Source organism: Saccostrea cucullata, unplaced genomic scaffold (assembly GCF_032062105.1).
Source record: "Saccostrea cucullata isolate Sc308-1 unplaced genomic scaffold, CSIRO_AGI_Scuc_v1 ctg35, whole genome shotgun sequence".
Classification (NCBI taxonomy): Eukaryota; Metazoa; Mollusca; class Bivalvia; order Ostreida; family Ostreidae; genus Saccostrea; species Saccostrea cuccullata.
In genome coordinates, this window is record NW_026930622.1 from 243,710 (window position 1) to 268,439 (window position 24,730).

General features: G+C 33.4%; 1 protein-coding gene across 4 annotated transcripts in view; it reads left to right on the forward strand.

Annotated features, from left to right (window-relative positions):
- LOC134229320 (voltage-gated potassium channel subunit beta-2-like) overlaps positions 1 to 20,123 on the forward strand; it is a 34,483-nt gene extending 14,360 nt beyond the window's left edge. For 3 of the 4 annotated variants that reach the window (XM_062711053.1, XM_062711055.1, XM_062711051.1), the window contains 12 exons: positions 2,992 to 3,071; positions 3,639 to 3,701; positions 4,775 to 4,864; positions 6,913 to 6,956; positions 7,072 to 7,158; positions 8,635 to 8,720; positions 9,107 to 9,227; positions 9,702 to 9,796; positions 16,242 to 16,362; positions 16,595 to 16,683; positions 17,340 to 17,425; positions 19,805 to 20,123. In XM_062711053.1, the coding sequence (XP_062567037.1) occupies positions 2,992 to 3,071; positions 3,639 to 3,701; positions 4,775 to 4,864; positions 6,913 to 6,956; positions 7,072 to 7,158; positions 8,635 to 8,720; positions 9,107 to 9,227; positions 9,702 to 9,796; positions 16,242 to 16,362; positions 16,595 to 16,683; positions 17,340 to 17,425; positions 19,805 to 19,844 (1,002 nt within the window). In that variant the 3' untranslated portion in view covers positions 19,845 to 20,123. The remainder of the gene's footprint in view (positions 1 to 2,991; positions 3,072 to 3,638; positions 3,702 to 4,774; positions 4,865 to 6,912; positions 6,957 to 7,071; positions 7,159 to 8,634; positions 8,721 to 9,106; positions 9,228 to 9,701; positions 9,797 to 16,241; positions 16,363 to 16,594; positions 16,684 to 17,339; positions 17,426 to 19,804) is intronic. The other variant, XM_062711052.1, reaches the window with a different exon arrangement.
- The last annotated feature ends 4,607 nt before the right edge of the window (positions 20,124 to 24,730 follow it).

The window sequence follows — 24,730 nt, forward strand, 5'->3', positions numbered from 1 at the left end:
GCCTTATTTTATGGACATGGTTAGAAGTAAAGTTTTTGGGACTGTAGTTGCCTGGGGAAAACTTTCCTTATGTGTGAAGCTTGATATCTATTTGTATTTTGAGCAAGCTAACTCACTAATGAAATTTCATTAAGCCAATTTCCCTGCTAGCCTGTGTTAAGGCTTACTTTATTGATCAAGGGCCAGGAGCAGTCCTTGCTTTAAAGCAATTTCATGTCAATTAATTAATGCCACAGCCCGGCGAGGCCTTGGTGTAAAACCTACATGCATTATGTATGAAGAAGTATTTTAGAATAAGACCAAAGAATGTCTGAATTAACATATATTATGTTATTTAGTATTAGTTTTTAAATAAACAAAATTGCTTGAAGTTTGGACTTACATGTAGAGTAAAACTTTTGAAATAAGTTTATTTGCTGTTTATTTATGGTGCTAAAATCCATATAAAATCACTTGAATGATCAATGTTTGCTTGTGAATTATTATACCCCCTGCAAACGAAGTTTGGGGGGTATATAGGAATCACCTTATCCGTCTGTCCATCTGTCCGTCTGTCCGTCTGTCTGTGCAAACGTGTCCGGTCCATATCTTTCTTACAGAGGGACATTAGAATCTACCACTCCACACTTAGATTGCTCATGACCTAAGGGTGTGTCATGACTTTGACCCAAGGTCATTTGGGGAAGTTCAAGGTCACTGGAAGAAAAAATTCATAATTCGTGTCCGGTCCATATCTTTTTTATGGATAAACTTGGTAGGTTTTCATTTCACACAAAGATTGCCCATGACCCAAGGGTGTGTAACCTTAAGGTCATTTGTTCAAGGTCACTGAAGAAAAATTTCATAATTCATGTTTGATACATATCTTTAATGAATAAAAACTTGGTAGGTTCTCATTTCACACAAAAATTGCCCATGACCCAAGGGTGTGTCATGACCTTGACCCAAGGTCATTTGGGGAAGTTCAAGGTCATTGGAAGAAAAATTTCGTAATTTGTGTCCGGTCCATATCTATCATGGATAAACTTGGTAGGTTCTCTTTTCACACAAAGATTGTCCATGACCCAAGAGTGTGCCTGACCTTGACCCAAGGTCATTTGGGGAAGTTCAAGGTCACTGGAATAAAAATATGATAATTCGTGTCCGGTCCATATCTTTCTTATGGATAAACTTGGTAGGTTCTCATTTTACACAAAGATTGCCCATGACCCAAGGGTGTGTCATGACCTTGACCCAAGGTCATTTGGGGAAGTTGAAGGTCACTGGAAGTAAAATTTCATAATTCGTGTTTGATACATATCTTTATTATGGAAAAACTTACTTCTGAAAAAACCCAGCAGGGGGTATTTTGTCCCGTTTGGACAGTTCTAGTTGTTCTAGTGATTTTATATGTCAAGAGACATATTATTATATTAAGTACTCATAAAAAATGGAATCTACTGTATTTAAAACTGACTCTTATTAAAAAATTACACTCAAAAAAAAAATTAAGTTTGTCATTTACAAGGTTTTGATTTTGCAAGGACCTGAGTTAGTAAGTTTGTACAATACAATTGAACCTAATAAAAATGTAATGTAAAGGGGGGGGGGTGTCAGAATTTGTGACAAATTCATCTAAAGCATACAATCCAAAAGTCCATTGGGCTGCCACAAATCAATAAGAAAACAGACAAGACAAGGCTGGAATCTTGACTATGTAGTGTGTATTGATTGGAAACATTTGATTACCCATACTTAACTTGCTGACAGGGCTTTGTAGAGCTGTATAGATTTTCACCTTATAATAAATGTATATAGTAATGTATTAAAGCAGCTAAACTGATGATGGATTGTGGTGGTTCATTCTTAAAAAAAGAAATTTTGTATGGCGGAGAATATAGCATTCATTTTTCTTCATCATCCTTGATTTATTGAGGTCTCGGACTCTTCTAAGCGTGGGAAGAGAATATGGAGAGCAGAAACTTAATCTAGGAAACGTTAAATTGTCATTTATAGGTTTCAGCAGAACAATGTTCAAAGCTGTTATATTGGAAAATAAATAGATAAGTTTTAATATTTGTCCTTCATGACGAAGGTCTTTCAGACCTGTGAATATTAAATGTGAATCGGTTTTGTTTTAGTCATAAAGTTTTTATGTGTTAACTTGCATAAAGTTTGAAGAAATGATGAGATATAGCTATAGATGTCATAAATCTTTCATAGTGGCTTTGATATTTAGGATGTACCCCAAAAATTGTCATTGTATATGTGCAATATCATTCAAGATATCTTGATTTATTCATGAGGTGCAATGTACTCTTAGCAGGCCAGCTAGTATCTTTATCATTGTTTTGACAAAATCCAAATAAGTTTTTATAACATACTCAAATAGTATTTGATCCTGTAAGAAAAGCCCTTATCTCTGTTCTGATCCCACTGCAAGGACAGTGCTTAGCACAAAACTTAATTTGGCTGTGGGGCCATAAAGCTCAACTGAGCCCATTTTTAATCTCAGTCTCACTTTTTAGACACTATAATTTCCTTGTAAAATGAGACTGAAAACAAGAAGTGAGTTTGTCTAAGTTTCATGATCCCAGAGAAAGAAATCAACTTGACTGAGATCAACATGGGAATGATTGCATATTAATTAGACTACATTTAATAACATTAAAGGACTCAGGTGAGCATTGTATGTAGCCTATGCCTGTTCAGCTCACCTGATCACACATCCTTGGAAGTTTTGGACTGCTTTGATTATGACTTGGGCTGCATGAATAGAAGTTAATGTATTTAAGGCATTTTATACCTAAACACCTAGGGATATGTATACTGTAAAAGTGGTCACACTTTCCACTTTTACATGCTAAGAGTATTCTGATTGTTTCTTAGAAATTTCTGACAAATGTAGTAAAGACTGTAAAGTAGATTAATGATTTATTTTACTTGGATTTGTGTATTAAAAACTTTATAAAAACCACAACTGAAATAGCTAAATTCTATATTTTTTTTTAGGTGGCTGAGGAAATACTTACTTTAGCCTATGAAAGTGGAATTAATTTTTTCGACACAGCTGAGGTGTATGCAGCAGGAAAGTAAGTCCATTTATAGAAAAGTCTGGATTTGAGTTCTTTCAGTGAATCAACCTAGTATATACCCCCATGTGTTAAATGATTTATCCTTAGACCTGCATTTATCTATTTTTAGTTTTTTTGTATACAACAATTATACTGAATGTTGGAAGGCCAATGATTTGCAATGCAGTTTAGAATCATTATATAAAAATTCATAACCAATGATTTACATTCCTTAGAAATTAAATTGGTAGATTTTCTTCAAATTAGACACAATTTTCTTCAACAAGTACATTTTACAATAAGTTGTGCTATAAAATGAAATGTAGGAATTGGCCTCTAAAATTGATTTTTGTTCTAGAATTTTTATTTTGTTTTAAGTGTACTGTATTGTGTTTACCTAATTTTTTTGTAATTATAAGTTGCCAAATGTAGCTTTCTCTATAAACCCAACAAAGGACATCATAAAGATCAAAAGGTTGAATATTTAAATGGTGCCTCAAGGGCAGGGGCTTGAGTGATGAAGATGCTTAAATTTCATTTCTTTGTTGATATCATATACATTTCAAACCTTTGTTGTCTGTATAGCAAACACGACAACCCAGATTTACCACCCTCTGCTTTCGAGGCAATGCAGGAAGCTAGTGATGGGTAAGACTGTCAAATTCACTGCTCAACACTTCGGAACAATTTTTGCCTACTGTCATCACCCAAAAAAAAAAAAATTGCACCACACAACGCAATGCATGGCCAGGTGTATGCATGCAAGAAGTAGCTCATGTAATAAGCATGAAGAGAGAGAGAGAACTCTAAAATGTATTGAAGATTACATGCGATAGGTATGGACTTAAGTCCATTAGAATTTGTAGATGATATATAGTAGAACTTCCTGTCATTTTCTAGATTTATGAATAGATTTTTTTCTGCACATGCAGGACCATATGTGTTTTCTAACTGTGGCTAATTGCCTGTAAGAAGACATATGCCCCAATGACTATGATGCCAGTAAATTTATTGCTAATAAACCATTTTATCCATTTCTAACATTTGTCATTTTTTTTCCCTCAAAAGCATGCTACATATTACATTTAGAATTTACTAAATAATATAAATTTCTAAGAAAAAGTGTTCTAGATGAAAAAAAAGGTTTTTTTGGTAATATGTTTTTGAGCCTTATTTGATTTATGGAATTACAAATAATGAAATATGTATATCAGGCTTCCTCAAGGAATTAAAAATGGTAAACTATCCATGTACACAGTCAGTATCATGCACAGATCCAGGTAATTTTTTCAAGAGGGGGTTCATTCCTACTGTAAAAAGAATCAAACTAAAAAACTATTTGACAAGCAAAAAAAGTAAACAAGGGGAGACTGGACCACACCCACCTTCTACCCCACCCCCACTAGATCTGTGCATGCATAGAGAGGGGAAATTACTTGTACATTTATGTATGATAATCTTTTCTCCCAAGAAAATTGAGGCCATATTGATTTCAGTTATATATAAAATATGTTTTTTATTACAAGTTACACAAGTAAACACTGTTTTCATAAAAATATGTTTTTCAGATTTGAAAATTCATTTTCAAACATTTGTGGGAATTTGTTGCAGACCATATATTTGTGGCATTAACAGGTTAAGCTCAAAATGTTTATAACATGTAAATAGAAGAAGTATAACAGAAAAATCCTTTCATGTGATCATTGTACACTATTTTTCAGAGCAGAGATTACCTTGGGAAAGATCCTGAAGAAAAAAGCATGGAGAAGATCAAGCTACATCATATCCACCAAACTGTATTGGGGTGGAAAGTAAGACTGAAATATCCAAAGTTATAGAAAGGTTTTCTGTCTGTGTTTTATACTTAAAAAAAAAGTAATACCCTTATAGACTAATAAATAATAAAAGAATTCGTTCAGATGTTAGAAACTATCAAACTTTTAAATGTCTTTTCTTTTTTCACTACCAGTACTTTTAGTACTCTGATTTGGTAATTTTATTTTCCAACACTATCGTGTTTTTAGCTCTTCTGAGCCAAAGGCTCAAAGAGCTAATGCTATGGCCATTTGTGCGGTGTGCGGTGTGCGTTAACTTTTTAGAATATGGGCCATAACTCAAGAACCCTTTGGCCAATCAGTACCAAATTTTCCACAGGGTATCCTTGGCCCAAGGGCTACCATTTATACTAAAATAAGGGTTGGGACCCTAAAACAAGGGGAGATAATCAGGAAAACAAAACCAAAAGTACTAGTTGCTAAAAAATCTTCATCTCCAGAACCGCCAGGCAGATTTTCACCAAACTTACATACAAGGATCAGGATATGTTGAAGATTAAAAATTGTTCAAGGCATGACCCTGGGGCAAAGGGCGTGGTCTCAAGGTCACTTTAAAGTTGACCTAAATTTACAATTAATAAAAATGTTTATATTTTGCTTACTATAAGGACTAGGATCATCAAATCTTGTAAGTTGATGCATCTTAGGACTTCACATCATGTTAACTCAAAAGTAGGTCACGGTGACCTACTTTTTTAATTTTGCGGGCATTTGTTTTCAAATTGATTTGAAGGCATATTTTGGACACTTTAAGGCCTATGATCATGAAACTTAGTCAGTTGATGCATCTTGGGTCCTTGAACAATGTCAACTTAAAAGTAGGTCACTGTGACCTACTTTTTGAACTTTATGACTTAACCTTTTTAAAACATTTAATCCCATTATTTCAGGCACTGAAAGGGTTAGAATCATCAAATCTTGTAAGTTGCTGCATCTTGGGACCTTAAAACATATTTAAGAAAAAGTAAGTCACTGTGACCTACTTTTAGAATTTTGCAGGCATATGTTTTCAAATTGTTTAAAAGGCATATTTTGATTACCTTCAGACCTAAAATCATCAAACTTGGTCAGGAGATGCATCTTGGGACTCTGAAAAATGTCGACCAAAATGTAGGTCACGGTGACCTACTTTCAACATTTTATGGCTATATTTAAGTATCTTAGGTATTTATTGGCTTAGAATCATCAAACTTTGTCAGTTGATGCATTTTGGGTTTTCGGAGAGTGACGACCAAAAATTAGGTCACAGTGACCTACTTTTGACATTTTATGGTCATATTTAAGTATCTCCGGTACTTATTGGCTTAGAATCATCAAACTTTGTCAGTTAATGCATCTTGGGTTTTCGGAGAGTGACGACCAAAAATTAGGTCACAGTGACCTACTTTCAACATTTTATGACTATATTTAAGTATCTTAGGTACTTATTGGCTTAGAATCATCAAACTTTGTCAGTTGATGCATCTTGGGTTTTCGGAGAATGTCGACCAAAAAGTAGTTCACGATGACCTACTTTTGAATATCTCAGGTAATTATTGGCTTAGAATTATCAAACTTAGTCAGCAGATGCATCTTTGGACTCTGAAAAATGTCGACTAAAATGTAGGTCATGGTGACCTACTTTCGACATTTTATGGCTATATTTAAGTATCTGCGGTACTTACTGGCTTAGAATCATCAAACTTTGTCAGTTGATGCATCTTGGGTTTTCGGAGAATGTCGACCAAAGAGTAGGTCACAGTGACCTACTTTCGACATTTTATGGCTATATTTAAGTATCTTAGGTATTTATTGGCTTAGAATAATCAAACTGTGTCAGTTGATGCATTTTGGGTTTTCCAAGAATGTAGACCAAGAAGTAGTCCTAATTGGCTAAGTATCATCAAACTTTGTCAGGTGATGCAACTTTGGTCTTAGGATACTTAGGGTTAGAGGCTTCAAATACAAGTGATAGGTTGTACAATTTTTCGGAAGAGCGATTCAAGGCCCTTGGGCCTCTTGTTTTTTCTCACCTTTTATTTTAGGGCAGAAACAGAGCGTGGTTTGTCCAGGAAGCACATTATAGAAGGTAGCTTTTTAAAATAAAATGTGTAACTCAAAGTGTCAAAATTCTTTGAGGGCTTTAGAATTCTTCTTTTACAATGTATGGCATATGATTATACTAATGCTGTGTTTGTTTATAGGACTGAGGGGCTCCCTAGACAGACTACAGTTAGACTATGTGGATATTGTGTTTGCCAATAAACCTGATCCTCACACTCCTATGGAAGGTATATTAAACTAGAGTAATTACTGTGAGCAATGAGCTCACTAAATGATACCCCCCGCCTCCCATATGAATATAATGGTAGTGTCCATGTTTTGTCATGGTAAACCCAAAATATGCGTTAGATCGAAAAGTAAAATAGGAGGTGCACAATGGCAATACATAATAGAGATTCTCTGAAAGTTTCATCGAATTTCATTCAGTGGTATGAGAGGAGTTGCGGATAAGAGATGGGTACCCCAAAGCGTAACAGACAGACGGACGGACGGACTGAGGGACAGACGGACAGACAGACGGACGGACATACCGATTACTATATACCCTCCCGCTTTTCAAGCAGGGGGTATAACAAAGAAATAACCCATTTGAGTTAATTTGTAAAATTTAGAATGCCTGTTCTCGGAGCTAATTAAGGTTTGGCCACAATCAGGTCCGATCCAAAGACTATTTCTACCTATGTAGCTATTAATAGCTATGTAGGGGTATTTCAACCTATCCAAAGTAGCTATTTTTACCTACTATCTGCTTTACTTGCACTTTGTGGCCAAACACAGCAACAGCACAACACTGTGAGCTCCAACTTTCTTGATACCTTCACACTGGTGATATATATGACAGAAGTTTGGCAAAAAAAAAAATATGTCAGATCAAAAAGTAAAATAGGAGGTGCACAATGGCAATATGTAATAAAGATTCTGTGAAAGTTTCATTAAATTTCCTTCAGTGGTATGAGAGGAGTTGCGGATAAGAGATGGGTACCCCAAAGCGTAACGGACGGACGGACGTACAGACGGACGGACGGACGGAATTAACGATTACTATATACCCTCCCGCTTTTCAAGCGGGGGGTATAAAAAAAAAGCACTATTGTCAATCCTATAATATCAGTGGTGGTACTGGTACATGGGAGAAAAGAAACCTAATTATAGTTAGCAGTTTTAATTCATGCTTCTCCAAGTGTATAAATTTGTATTACATTCTTACTAATTGTGACCCAAAGGGTCCTACATGTATAAAATATTGTCCATGGCTACACACTTTTAAGGCTTTTATTGCAATAACCAAACTTCTGATCTTCCTTATAGCTGGGTCATATAATATTAATTGTCCAATTTTTTTTAAATGCTAATAATAGCAAATTGAGTAAGAATAAATTTTACAATATTATTAAGGATCAAGTTGAACTGAAGTTTGTGAATAATTTATGAGATGACCAAGGGATTAAAGCTGTGTTTTTCAATATGACCATACTGTTTTCTCCTGAATGATCATGATATCTAGTCTCTAGTTAGTTTTCTGTTGGGTATGATATATTTTTTTCAGTATCAATCCTGCCTATTACACACAGTTATCAGGCCCATTGACAGCAATCATGCCAGCTCATAGAAAGTCTTTTCTCTTGGAGTTGGCTCCCGAGTTAATATGCCATTGATTTGCACTTTTAGGTTTAATTAAGGTGGCTTGCCCTTTATCTTTGTAGAGATAGTTAGGGCTTTTACATATGTAATCAATCAAGGCTGGGCCATGTACTGGGGAACTTCAAGGTGGTCGCCTACTGAAATCATGGTAAGAGATTACGGGTGGACTCCCAAAACAATTAAAACCCCATAAAATATCCAATTATTAGAAAAAAATGCAAGTTTTACAGCAACAATTAATTAAACAAAGATTTTAACCATCACATATATTTCATTTGGAAGTAATCGAAGACCAAAGTCCTTCCTCATTAAAAAGAGTGTTAACCTACTCATTTATTGATAATGGTATTTGGCTATAAATGAGCATTGATTTCAATCCAAGGCTTTTATTTAATTGAAACTATTGATCATTTATGAATTTAATAACTCAAAAGAACTTTAAATAAATTGTTTAACCATCATGATTCATAAGAGCTTAAGAATATTCCTGGTTGAAAAATTGTCAATTTTTTTTTTTAAATTTTCTTTGCTCAGGAGGCCTACTCTGTAGCCAGACAGTTCAATCTCATTCCTGCCATTGCTGAGCAGGCAGAATATCACTTATTTCAACGAGACAAAGTGGAAATAGCCATGCCAGAATTGTACCACAAAATTGGTAATGCTTGTACATATTTAATATATATGGTCCGTTAGCTACTTCATAAGGGTAATTTTCATCACATCTCGGTATTAGAAGAAAAAACAGATTATATTCAAGGCCATGGCCAATTTTAATATTTCCATTAGGGAAGGGGGGCGGAGTTGGAGACTAAATAAATAAAAAAGCTACATTGTAAGACAAACTTTCAAACAGTTTGAAAGTTTGGACTAATAAAATGATGGAATTATTTTTGAAAAATATGACAGTGAGTCCCTTCTGATCTAGTTGCTGGTTTTGATTAGACCATCACATCAAAGGACCATTACTTACATCTAATCTTGATAATGTTGTATGTATGTATATATACTAACTTCATCTATAAGTCCTAGACATAATTATGACTGAACTTAACAATGCATATATGCAAGTAATGTTGTGGATCTCTTATGGTGTTGTTAAGTTTTTTTTCATGTATTTGTTTTTTAACAGGTGTGGGCACAATCACTTGGTCACCTTTAGCAGGGGGTATTCTGACAGGAAAATATGATGATGGTGTTCCTATTTATTCTAGGGCAGCTCTCAAGGTACTTTTTAAATACCAGACTTCAAAGTTGTTTACACCTTTTTATGCCCCCCTTCGAAGAAGGGAGAGCATATTGCTTTGCTACTGTCTGTCTGTCAGTTGGTCTGTCGGTCCACTTAGTGTCCATTCATTTTCTTCACAACCGTTGCACATACTGAAATGAAATTTGGTATGCAGATATATCACATGATTATCGAGGTCAAGTTTTGTTTTGGGTACGATCGCACCATTTTTGACAGAGTTATGCCCCTTGGACTTAGAAAAATTTCAGTTATTTGCAGTTTCCATTCATTTTCTTTGCAGAGGTTTTACATACTGAAATGAAATTTAGTATACAGATTTATCAGATGAATATCTAGGTCAAGTTCTGTTTTGGATACGACCGCACCATTTTTGACAGAGTTATGCTTAGACTTGGAAATATTTCAATTATTTGCAGTTTCTGTTCATTTTCTTCACAACCATTGCAAGTACCGAAATGAAAGAACTATATGCGGTATATTGCATATGTTTGCCCCCACAAAAGTCAAATTTTGAAAACTTCCTGAAATGTGCTGAATTCAATAAATTGTACGAGAAATATAAGTTAACAGAAAATATTATAGTTCCAGAGCAGTGTATTCACAATTTCTGTTTTTATGACGTCACAAACTAGTCCGATTTTATATCCTTTTTCAGAAAGAGGACAAAATGGACAAAATTTCAACAATTTAAGCTTTAGAATTTATAGAGCGCATGTGTGTTCAGGAACAATATTGACATATTTCATTGATATTATCATTCTACACATTATATCAAAATATTAATCCTGAACACACATGCGCTCGGTGACTTTTATTTAAAATATCGACGAAATATGTACATTTTTCTGCAAAATTCATAAAAAACTGAAATTTACGTCATATTTGCGACGTCATTACGTACATATGATGTCATTACCTATGAAATTATTCAGTGCTTTGAAGTCAGCATATACTCCCCTGTTTAAGGACTTAATTAAATATTACTCCATCAAAGTTTGATTTTGGGGGGCAAATGTTGGTTAATACCGCACATAGTTCTTTGGTATGCAGATATATCAAATGAATATCTAAGTCAGGCTGTGTTTTTGGTACGATCACACCTTTTTTAACAGAGTTATGCCCTTTTGGACTTAGAAAAATTCCAATTAAAGACCCAATTTTTAGGTCACCTGAGTAAACTCAGGTGACCTATTGCTATCCGTTTTCGTCTGTCGTCGTGCGTCGTGTGTTAACATTTGAGCATTTTCAGCTTCTTCTCTGAAACCACTGAACCAATTTCAACCAATTTTGGCATACAGCATCTATGGGTAAAGGGGAACAAAAATTATGAATTTCATGGTCCCTGTCCCCCTGGGGCCTTGGAGGTGGGGCCAAAACCACTAAAATTAGTGCAATCTTTAAAATCTTCTTCTTTACTCCTGGACATCAAGCAGAAAAACTGTTGGTATGATTGTAATCAGCATTGAGTCCTCTACCAAAATTTTGAAATTCATGGCCCCAGGGTCAGGGGTTCTAGTGCTAGGGCGGGGCTCTATTGATTATATAGTGAAAATGCATTAATTCTTTGAAAATCTTCTTCTCTGCTCCTGGGTGTTGAATAAACTAACTAAGTACATTCATGATTGTTATGATGACCAAGAGTGCCTCTTTCAGATTTGTGAATTTTATGGCCCCAGTGTCAGGGGTTCTGGTGTTAGGGCGGGGCTCTATTGATTATATAGTGAAAATGCATTAATTCTTTGAAAATCTTCTTCTCTGCTCCTGGGTATTGAATAAACTAACTAAGTACATTGTTATGATGAGCAAGAGTGCCTCTTTCAAAATTGTGAATTTCATGGCCCCAGGGTCAGGGGTTCTGATGTTAGGGTGGGGCTCTATTGATTATATAGTGAAAATGCATTAATTCTTTGAAAATCTTCTTCTCTGCTCCTGGGTATTAAATAAACTAACTAAGTACATTGTTATGATGAGCAAGAGTGCCTCTTTCAAAATTGTGAATTTCATGGCCCCAGGGTCAGGGGTTCTGGTGCTAGGGCGGGGCTCTATTGGTTATATTGTGAAAACGCATTTATTCTTTAAAAATCTTCTTCTCTGCTTCAGGGTATTAAATAAACAACATAAAGTACATACTGTAAATCACTTTTTATTCACGAGAACTTTATTTTCGCGTAATTACGCGAGGCGGTATGCTCGCGAAAATTTTATTCTCGCGTATAATAGAATTCCTTAAGATTATATAAAGCAATGACCACAATTCGTGAAAATTTTGTCTCGCTAATAAAGAGTCAATGACTATCTCGCGAAAATAAGGTGTCGAAAATTAAGTGATCTACAGTAGTTATGATGAGCAAGAATGGTGCCTCAACCAAATTTGTGAAAAAAGGTGTATCTAGCAAAAGGGTTAATTTCATGCCCCCTGGGTCAGGGGTATGGGGAGGGGGTTACATAGTTTGAAAATAAATTAATGCTTTGAAATCTGCTTTTTGGTATAAATCAACCATTTATGATGAAATAAAATTTATGATAAAATTTCCAAAATTTTGAAATAAATGGCCCCGGGGTTAGTGGTTCCTTTGATGTGAGGTGCATAACTGGTTATAAAGTGGAAGTGCATTTTCTCTTTGTTACTCTGATCTACGTCTGGGTATTAAGTAACTAGAGTAAGCATGGTAAGTGTATAATTATGATAAGCAATAGTGCCTCTTTCAAAATAATGAATTTCATGGCCTCTGGTTTAAAACACGAAATAATTTCAATTGTTGTTACATGATCCTCAGGTGACCTATAAGGCCCGTGGGCCTCTTGTTTTACCGTACGGTTACCTGAGGAGGGGGAGTGGTCGAAGTACCAGTGATATTATTTACCTGGAGACCCCCAATACCCAAGATGTCAAAAATCTCTGTACACGTAGCAGTATACAGGAAGTCTGTGTTTTGTAATCAGGGTCAACATTACGTGTTTTGTGTCTAGTTTTAAGTTAAACTATGTAAAATAATTATTTTAATATGAACTTTATTTTGTAAACTAACCGCATTCATCGTAATGTTTTGAAGGAAAAAAATATAAAGATATATCGTTTTATAAAATGTTTTTGTTAAATAAAAGAAAAAATCACGAGTTAAAACTACAAAGAAATAACATTTTTTTTAATCTTCAATAAAAGAAATCACCATAATAAAAAAGTCTGAATATTGAAATAAAAAAATAATTAATCCATTTATCCGTCGTGCATGTGAACATTTACCATGATCGGAATTTATTTATTTTAATTTTCTGGCCAACAATTTCCAAAATATTCAATATTTTCGATTGTTCGTGTGTTAACAAAATTTTGTCGTTGAAAAGATTTCTCTTCAGAATCGATCACTATTAATTATCTTCACCTTTTCGTTACGAATGTAGACGTTAGAGGAAATTCGAGCTTTAATTCTGACATTTTCTGTACTACATCGTGCAGATTGTATAGCCTTTGTACAAAATAAAACATCTTTTGTAAACTATATGCCGATAATGCTGAATATTTTTCTTATATCCCATTTCTTAAAAAATGATTTTAATCATCAGGACGTCCAATTACGGCAAATTGAGCCGGTTTCTGTGGACGGTCTTTTTTTCTATAGGTTTCGTGGACAAAATAACACTTACAAGTAACAAACAGCAGTGAAGATAGAAAAAAAAAAATTTCATTATGTCAATGTTTTAATAATATACGTACTTTCAATTATTTTTTTAAATAAAATTCAAACGTATGGAGTTTTCTAACCCGCGTGTATATACAAGGCGGGTACATGAAAGAGTTTGGCGTGCGACAGGGCAGTTGTCTTCAAAACATGCATACTCAGATTATCGGGTAGCACAGGTAGCTGATCAGTCAATCAAATCAGAAGCTATTGTTTTCCTAATGATTGACAGGCGGTAAATTATTGATCTTGAATCAGGTAGATTTTGGGGGCGTTAACATAAAATTGGGTGTTTAAGGGGGAGGGGGGCATAAGTGTTTTACAAACATCTCTTGTTTTTTTACCTTCTTCACATTGTATTTTGATGCTCAAAATATTGTGAAACAACTAGGATGTTTTTGATTGGTTGCTTTATGCAACAAATAGGATGTCTCTGATTGGTTTATTTTATGAATTAACAAGGATGTTTCTGATTGGTTGATTTTATGAAACAACTAGGATGTCTCTGATTGGTTGCTTTTATGAAACAACTAGGATGTCTCTGATTGGTTGCTTTTATGAAACAACTAGTGTGTTTCTGATTGGTTGCTTTTATGAAACAACTGGGATGTTTCTGATTGGTTGTTTTTTTTAAACAACTAGGATGTTTTTATTTGGTTGTTTTTATGAAACAACTAGGATGTCTCTGTTTGAATGCTTTTTTGACACAACAAGAATGTTCCTGATTGGTTGCTTTTATGAAAGAACTAGGATGTTTCTGATTGTTTGCTTTTATGAAAAAACTAGGATGTTTTTAATTGATTTTTTTTTTATGAATTAACCAGAATGTTTCTGATTGGTTGCTTTAATGAAAGAATAGGATGTTTCTGATTAGTTGTTTTTATGAAAGTACTAGGATGTTTCTGATTGGTTGCTTTTATGAACCAGAAGTCTCTGTCGAGACTGAAGCTCTACTGGTTTGTACTTTTAGCAAAGGAAAACAAAAGTACTTGAGCAGTTGGGAATTGAAACTTTACAACAGCAATAAATAGAATAATGATCCTTGATAAAGTCTCTTTATGTTCTTAGTGTAGTCTACTTGTGTGCCAAGTTATATTGAAATCAGACCAAAACTGTAGGAGGAGTAGCATTTTGAAGCAATTTTATAGACATTTTTATTTTTAGTAACCACAGCAACACCATTCATGGAAATCAAAAACCGATACACACAATTATGGATCTTAGTGTAATCTACTTGTGTGCCAAGTTATATTGAAATCGGACCAAAACTGTAGGAGGAGTAGCATTTTGAAACAATTTTACAGAAATTTTTATTTTTAGTAACCACGGCAACACCATTCATGGAAATCAAAAACCGATACACACAATTATGGATCTTAGTGTAATCTACTTGTGTGCCAAGTTATATTGAAATCGGACCAAAACTGTAGGAGGAGTAGCATTTTGAAACAATTTTACAGAAATTTCTATTTTTAGTAACCACGACAACACCGTTCATGGAAATCAAAAACCGATAAATAATTATGTATCTTAGTGTAGTCTACTTATGTGCCAAGTTATATTGAAATCAGACCAAAACTGTAGGAGGAGTAGCATTTTGAAAGAAATTTCACAGAAATTTCTATTTTTAGTTACCACGGCAACACCATTTATCAAAATCAAAAACTGATATATAGAATTATGTATCTTAGTGTAGTCTACTTGTGTGCCAAGTTATATTGAAATCAGACCAAAACTGTAGGAGGAGTAGTATTTTGAAAGAATTTCACAGAAATTTCTATTTTTAGTAACCACGGCAACACCGTTTATCGAAATCAAAAACCGATACACAGAATTATGTATCTTAGTGTAGTCTACTTGTGTGTCAAGTTATATTGAAATTAGTCCAAACCTATAGGAGGAGTAGCATTTTGAAAAATTGTTTACAGACAGACAGACAGAAGGACGGACGGACGTCGGACGCATTACTATCGCATAAGCTCTTCTGGTCTCTGACCAGTAGAGCTAAAAAACTAGGATGTTTCTGATTGGGTTTTTTATGCAACAACTACGATGTTTCTGATTGGTTGTTTTTATGAAACAACTAGGATGTCTCTGATTGGTTAAAAACTAGGATGTTTCTGTTTGGTTGCTTTTATGAAACAACTAGGATGTTTCTAACTGGTTGCTTTTCAAGGAACTTCATTTCAAGTATATGATGATTGCAAAGAAATTTGCCTTTTCCATGAATTATTCAAGATTCATTAATAACCTGTCAAAATTGAAATTTATGGGGAAAGTTCAAAGAATGAAAATTTAAATTTTAAATATTTAAAAAAAAAAAACTAATGAATAAAAATTTATATCTTAAATATTTACAAAAAAACTGCATTCTTTAGTGCAATAAGTCATATCTAATTATCTCAAACTCAATGGGACTTGAAAATGTTGATATACCAATATCTAGGGATTCAAGATATAAAGGCTAAGATACTGAAAGAGTAAGTGGTAGGGACTTCAAAATCACTTTCTATTTTCCATGGTATTTGAGACACAAGTGCTCAAGATACTAAAGTTAATACATTAATGATGCATTTAAGAGAATCTACTAAATTACTCTCATAGTATACAAAAGCATCAGCTGTCAGAATAAATTGACTGATTTTGCCATTTAATTTTTCATGCCCCCATGTCAAGTTATAATGTATTGTGATCAGATGAAATAAACAGTGGTCGTTTTTAACAAATAAGTAATTATTTCCAGGGATATGTGTGGTTAAAAGACAAAATTTTGGGCGAGGATGGTCGACGCCAACAAGCCAAACTCCGTGAGGCAGCAGTGATAGCAGATAGAATTGGATGCTCCATTACACAGCTGGCGATAGGTGAGTGGCTTTTAACAAGAGATTCTTCACGATCAGTTTTAGAATCTTGTGACAGAAATGCATTATGTGGATTAGCCGTGTCTGATCACAGATAACAATTTTTGTCCTCTAACAGTGATCAAAGTTAATCTAATTTTGTTGTACTTTGGCTAATTTGATATTCTCTCTTTATGTTTTATTCAGATAAAATGATATGTAGACCAGAACTATCAAGCTTTGTTTTCTCTTTCAGCCTGGTGTTTGAAAAATGATAATGTAAACAGTGTGTTACTTGGGGCCTCTACTGTAGATCAACTGTACACAAATATCCAAGCTTTACAGGTAATTAAAACATAATGGGAACATTTAAATAGTTTTGGATTAGGGACTGTATGGGGAAGAAGAGATTGTAGTTTTATTTGTTCTCTGATAAAGTAAGATACCCTATAATTTTTAAAATCAAAGATACCCTATAAAATTTTTAAAATCAGTATGATCTAACATCTAATTTTAATTAGATACAGTCATCTAGACATCATACTTTTGAATATAATGTTGTATCATTATGTTTGCTTATGGATACATGGCATAAAAGATTTCAGTTCCCCTGAAGCTCGAGAAGATCTGATCACCCTTTGTCTGGTGTCCGTCTGTCCACGTGTGAAACATAACTAGTTAATGTATACTCCTATGTCTCTTTACAAACTTGACACATTTTGACACATCCTCCTTGAACAACTAGAAAAATTTCAATCAAATTAGTACAAAAACATCCTTGGATTAAGATCAAATGAATGGCCATAATTGTCTCCCCTTGCAAGTGGTCTAGAAAACATGAAACTTTTATGGAAGCTTTCTCAGGTAGTGTTTAGCAGGGCAAATTTAAGTAACAGGACTGAGCATTTTGGCCATGGGCTTCATCTTGGGTTAAACATAACTGAACATACATATAATGTTGTTAGTCAAAGTTATTCATCATGTTTTACATACATTTATAGTGGGTACCAAAACTGACACCAGCCATTATGGGAGAACTAGATAAAATCCTGGGAAACAGACCAGGGAGACGGGACGGATTTAACAGGTGATGATAAATTCATAGAACACTGAGTGTCAAAGTGACTGAAGCAAAACACAGGACCTTCATTTTCCCAAGAAGAGAGTGCCGTCTTTTCATTCCTCTTTCTCCAAACTGCACTCAGGCCCTTCAATACTGCATGAGCTTTTTAAAGAAGGTTTTTTTTTCTTCAGCATATTCCGTTGTACATTTATTTCATTTTTTCACAAAAAATTGATTTTATTTTATTTCCATTTATTGTTTTCCAATTTATGTTATCATTTTCTGCCCAAATTTTGACCAATTGCTCCTGACAAGTGAATTAGATGACTACAATTCAATCAAACTCTGTGTCAGCTTATGAAGGTTATACATAGAGTTTGTATATTGATTGCTGCCTAGGCAAGGATTGAGTCTCACACATTTCCTTCTTTTGTTAATTTATCGTGTGAGGAAAGCATTCAACTTCAGACATCTACTTTTGGACTGAAAAAAAAAAAAATAAATAAATAAATTATTCAGAAAGGTTTATGATGTGTCCTCGTACACTTTGTTTATTCTCAGCCCTTGTACATGTATACACTGTCATAAAGTGATCCCAAAACTGTCCTGGAGAGAGTCATCTATATTAAGCCTGCATCTAGATTTAACACTATTAACACTAAAACTAATTGTGCATGCATGAGATATATTAATTATTCAAAATCATATGAAGATCAATAATATGTTGTAATAACTGTTAAGAAACTCTGAAATCTATTGTATACATGTAGTGTAAAATGTGAGCATGGGCTTGTAAAAATGTTAAATTATAACACACATAGTGTTAACTTTAAATGTACATAGATCATTTCTTGCATGCAAATATGATACAAGAATGCTGACATATTTGTTACTGTTATTAGGAATGAATATATTTTGCACTTGTCTTTTCCACTACCTGAGATAAAATTACTTAAAAATCTTTTAAATGTTTTAATTTTTTTTTCATCGGGGTCATTTTCAGTTAATTTCCTTTTAATGCCCAATTACAAAGATTTTGGGGCATGTAGTTTTTGGTCTGTCCAACTGATGTGCCAAAACTCTAACCTTGCCCATTACTTTTGAAAGTTGGCAGTAGGACTTTTCTATTTCTCTTGTAAATTCTATTTAACCAGACCTTAGTTTGGTGTACCAGCATATCTCGCCCCTTTACCTGGAAGTTTTGATTTAACATTAAAAGGTTTAACCTCAGCTGGTTGGTGCAAGCTAGTCTATATTATGATGCATATTGATGAGATTCATCAAATTGCATCAATTTTATTGTGACCTTTTCTTTGACTCTGGCCTCTTTTTTCTTAATGTTTAGCTCAATTACAAAGAAACTATTTAAGATATTTTATTGAACCTTACATTCTGATACATACGGATGAGAACATTTCAACTTCATCAACTTTTTTAAGACTGACCTTTCCTATGACCATAACTTTACTCTTCTTAAATTTATGTTAAGCCAAGTTTAAAAGAAACTATTGAAGATATTTTCATCAAACTTATTATGCTGATACATATTGATAAGATCCTTTCAAAAGCTTCATAATTTTTTACTTCGGCCAATTTATTCGACCTATTCCCACTTTCTTGAATACTTTGAAATCACTAAGTTTTTTATGTTTAGTTGTTTTCTAGAGAGATTTCAATTCATGACCACCTTGAAATGTAAAATTTGATTTGCATTGATACTCAACACTTCTACAACCTGGAAATCAAATCCCCACAAAACAATATATCTCTCTCAAACCTTGAAAATTTGATCCCACAAGAAAATGTGACTTTACAGTTTCAAAAAAAAAAAAACTTGATATTTTTATCAAACTTCATTGATGAGAGGTGTTCACTGCATCAATTTTTTCTTTACGTTGACCTTTCCTTTGTCTTGACCTCACTTTTTAAATAGTGTCAAGCTGAGTTTTAAAGAAATTATTTTAGATATATTGATGAGAGCTATTCAGTGATATCAACTTTTTGACCTTGACCTTTTCTTGGGCTTTTCTTCCAATTTATGTTTCACACATTTTTAATGTAAGTAAGCCTTTACCAACTTGTCCTTCCCCCCCCCCCCCCCCCAACCACTTTACAAATGCCCTTTTACTTTACTATTTACTGTGCTTTAAACTGAGATTTAAGGAAACCATATTTTCCTATGCATAAAAAATACATGTATAAATCTGTGAAAGGATAAGGGATATAACTAGTATTCTGTCAAAATACACAACCCTAATGTATCACTTGCTTTCCCTGAGAACAAACAACTTACATTCATGTCCCCTTATGTTCTAGATTTAAAGAAGAAAACTTACCTATTATGAATATGCAATGCAACATGCTTTTCTTGATGAAAACTTCCATTTATTTTTTTCTTTGAAGGTCATCAAGACGGTCCATTCCAACTCAGCCTAAAACATAACTCTGGGGGCATGCCAAGCTCTCCTGTCAAGTATGCACATTCTAGTTCTCATGGCAGTCCAAAATTAATCACACAAATCAGCTGGTTTTTGATTCATATGTACTATAATGACCTTTATTCAAAAGACATTTTTCTGTGGTAAAATTTATTAAGGCATTGGAAGATGGAAAATACACTTTTTAAATTAAATTGTACAGAATTTTAAAAATGTATTAAAGATTTATTTTTCCACTTTGTAAACTTTTAAAACTAGTACATGTACATGTAGCAAAACAAACCCCCCAAAAATATAATTTTTAATAAGATATTATACTTAAAAAGTATGTTTTCCAGTTTGGTATTTTGTTTTGATAATTAGTTTATTACATGTAATTATTGTTTTGATACGTTTCTTTTAAATTTCAACAGGGTTAAATCATATCAGTGCCAAAATACTCCTCTAGTTAAGGAGAATCTTTTTCATGCTATAAAATCAAATTTTTGTGCCGTTTTTTTAAGGAAACTGTTGAAACTTTAAAAATAAATGTAAACAAATATAAATTAACAGAAATTAGCAAATTTCTAATTTTATTATCCCACACAGATTTTGGTACATATTTTGTGGCATTATTGAGTAAAAATGTTATAAATTAGGTTACAGGTATATAAATAAATAACGTTTAGTATAAAACTTCTTTTTTGCCACAATGGCACTGCCAGTCCATGTTATAACTGAGGTTCATAATGTGATTCAGTAGTGTTCCACTCCATTTTTGTCACATGTTTCTTCCTCCACAACATTCCCATATTGTATTTGTTTACATTATATTGAGATTTCCTGTTGTAAATCAAAATTGGATGACTTTGTTATGTATTCGAATTATATGTAGAGAATTTCAGTGCTGTCTGGCCTGTTAGACAGAAATTGAGGCTAATGTAGAAGAAAAATGTCCACAAGGAATGACCATAATATGCAAGTTGAATATAACTTTCTTAAGTTTTTATCAAACTATTACAATGCATATTGCATTTTTGATTATAGATCATAATTTTATTGTTTTCTAGTATACATAAAGATTAAATCAAATTATTTCTCAAAGTTTGGTAAAAAAAAAAAATAAATAAATAACCAAATACATACTATGTTAAGATCGAAAAGATTTTCATTATTATAGTCAGTGTTTATTGTAACTTTTTGAATTGGATCATCCTTGATGCACAGTTGTAGGGATTGATAGTCAGTTATACTGATTACTCTGCACATTTTTTTGGGGTGTCACACATCTGGAATTTGTAACGGAAAAGATTTGTATTCACAAATACATATAGTATTTCTATTGTCTGTGATAATTTTTTTAGTCATATTAATAAATTGATCAAACACTGAAAAAAAACCTTTTGGCTATAAAATTATATTAATATTATTTATTGGGTGTGACCGGTCGCCAGGGGATACCCACTCCTCCATGGCACCTGATCCCACCTCCACTGTTTTGGAGGTCCGTTTTTAATCTGCTCCTATTTTGTATTGTTTTATGGACTTTTGATCTTAAAAAAACTCAAGCAGTTATTTGTTTCTGTTAAATTTTTACTACTAAAACTTTTTGGTCATGCCAATATCGACTCAAATACATTGTTCCATGCACTAACAGTCAACGAAATACACATGTTTTGTTACAAGTGTTATGCACAATTGCAGATTAGATAGTCTTAACCTCAGTGAATGTGATCACTATAGTTTTACAATGCACTAGTAATTAAGGTATTACAACATATCATTTTACTTATTTAAATCATAACTATTGTAGCCAGTTTTTCATTTTTTCTATTGGTTGAATCTTACAGATTTTAATAAAGTTATGAACAAAAATAATTTGTTTATTTACTTTAGCTCCTGTGAGCTGTTCTGATCACCTGTTGTCTGTCTAAAACCATTTCACATTTTCAACTTCTTCTAAAAAAGCAATAGGCCAAAAAACTGAAAGTTACAAGGAAGTTTCCTGAGGTAGAGTAAATTCTAAATTGGTTCAAGTCATGACCCCTTCAAAAGTCATGACAAAGGTTCAAGTTTTTGACAATGGGCTAATTTTGTTGATGAGCAGCAGGACCAAAGTTACATAGGTGAGCATTGTGGCCCATGGGCCTTTTGTTTAGTTAAAACCTGCATTTTCAGCTTTACTGGTTACAGACTGAGAGTCCAAAAGGGCTTATGCAATAGAAAGGTGTCCATTGTCCATCCATTCTAGCTGTCCGTCTGTCTGTAAACAATATTTCAAAATGCCACTCCTACAGTTTTGGTTTGATTTCAATATAACATATAATATAGTTTTGATTTCCATGAACAGTGTAGCCATGGTTACTGAAAATAGAAATTTCTGTGAAATTCCTTTAAAATGCTACTCCTCCAACAGTTTTGGTTTGATTTCAGCATAATACTAGTATTTGGCACATAGGTAGACCACACTATGATACATAAACTTGTCCAATAATATTTTATTTCCATGAACATTGTTGCTATGGTAACCAAAAATATAAATTTCATAAAAATTCTGTCAAAAGGCTACTTCTTCTACAGTTTTGGTTTGATTTCAATATAAATTTGCACACAAGTAGACTACACTAATATACATAATCTAGTGCATCGTTTGTTTGATTTCCATGAACAGTGTTGCCATGGTTTTTAAAAATAAAATTTCTGTGGAATTCCTTTAAAATGCTACTTCTACTTATTTGATCAGATTACGATATAACTTGGCATATAGGTAGGCTAGATTAAGAATTAAGATACATTAAGACTACACTAAGAGACATAATTTAGTGCCTTATTAAAAGGTTGTATGGTTTCGAAAATAGAAATTTTGAAAAAGGTGGTAAATCTCCAATGTCAAGGTCAAAGTTTTGGTTTGATTTTAATATCATTTGCACACAATATATATATGTGAATTACATACACAAATGCATTGGTTTTTACCTTTCAAAAGTTATGCCATGGTTAAAAGTTAGAAATTTTTGTGTGAAAGTGTGTTAAAATTTTTACTCCAAGGTCAAGGTCAAGTTTTGATTTTAATATAAGGTTTTGTCACAAGGTAATATATGTGAAATATAAAAGTCAGGTACATAATTTGATGAAAAGTTTTTGGGCAAGGAAAGTTTTTGCCATGGTTACTAAAAAGTAGACAGACGGTCTACGACAAAAACTATATACCACCCCACCTGGTTTGTACTTATAGCAAGGGCATAGGAAAGTACTGAAAAAATGGAATTAAATGATGTACAATGTATAGGATAACGATAATTGGGTGATGATCTATTAAATTGCCCATGTTTGCACTCACAAACACACCCTTACACACAAATTATACCAAAATTTATTTTAAACATATTAAATAATGTTCATTGAAGTCGAAAACCGGGATATAAAGTATTATGTACCTTCCTTACTACTTGTGACCCTAGTTAACAGAAATCAACCAATGCGCCACGCATTTAATAAAAGTATTAACGGATTCACTGAGAAAAATGGTTGCGGGTTCGCATCCACTGGCAATTTGGAGAACGTCTCCTAGATATCAAGGTCTATGTTCCAGTTGGTGCTGAGTACAGGTGAAAGTCTGGTCGTAAGTAAAAGTTATGGGGACGGAGATATACTAGTATACCGCATAAATATCTTTTTGATAACAATTCAAATCTAAAGCATCCAAGTTCTATTAAGTAACCATGGCAATAAATTGTTCATTGAAATTAAAAACCTGATAAAAGAATATTGAATCTTTATTATTGTCCCCCGATTTGCGAAAGTGAGGGGACATTAAATCTCTTTCGTCTTTCAGTCTGTCCGTCCGTCTGTCATAAAAACTTTTTTTTTTTTTAATAATTCTTTATTTTTGTTTTACACATTCTGTTATTTAATACAGTAAATGATGAATAACAAATACAGAAGGTGTAATTTTTTCATTGTTGAAAGAGAGAGAGAAGGGGGGAGGGGGGAAAAGATAGGGAGGTGTAGCAAAAGAGAGAGAATTGCACAGAAATTCACAATATTTATATCGATCTAAAAATTCATTGAAATAAAAGCATCCAGTAGTTCCAGCAGGTTTGAATGAGAAGAGATTGAGCTTTCATATTGTTAAACATTTGTATTGCTTGTGAAGACATTTCTAAATTCACTATGATTTTTGATCTTGTGACTTTGACCTTGATTTTTGACTTACTTTTCAAAAATGTTTATTTTTTTCCTTTTAACTTTGGATTGAGAAGAGCCATTCATTATCTGTGACAACATATATCCGAGCATGCTGTGACTTCTGACCCCTTTACTCTGACCTAATTTAAAAAAATCAACTTCGTTGATAACTTCTGCTGAATGAATTACACTGTATATGATAAGGCTTTCATATTTGACACACTATTCCATAAAAATGACATTTCATCCACAAGAGACACCAATTCTTTGCCATATTTTATTGAAATCAGACCAGAACTGTAGGAGTTGCATTCTGAAAGTATCTCACAGCAATATTTATTTTAGTAAATATGGCAACATTGTTCATCGAAATCAAAAACCGATTGTCAAGATAAGAGTACTTTTTTGTGTGTCAAGTATTTATATAATACAAGCAGACGAAAACTGTAGGAGTAGTTATGAAGAATTTTGTTTTTTTTACAGACATCTCTGCTGGCTAAAACACCAGTAGCAGTTATCATTCTTTGTCTATAAAAGGTTATGTCTAATTCCGGTAGAGTTTACGGAATTAATGGTCTAGGAGTTATATTAATAATCCCAATTCTCGATCAGCAGATGGCTTGATGCCGATAGAGTGCCTGATGTTGCAGGGCATTTTATGTTTCATGTTCACGGCAAATGGAATATGATTTGATTTTGGTTGAATTTGAACTTTGTATATGAT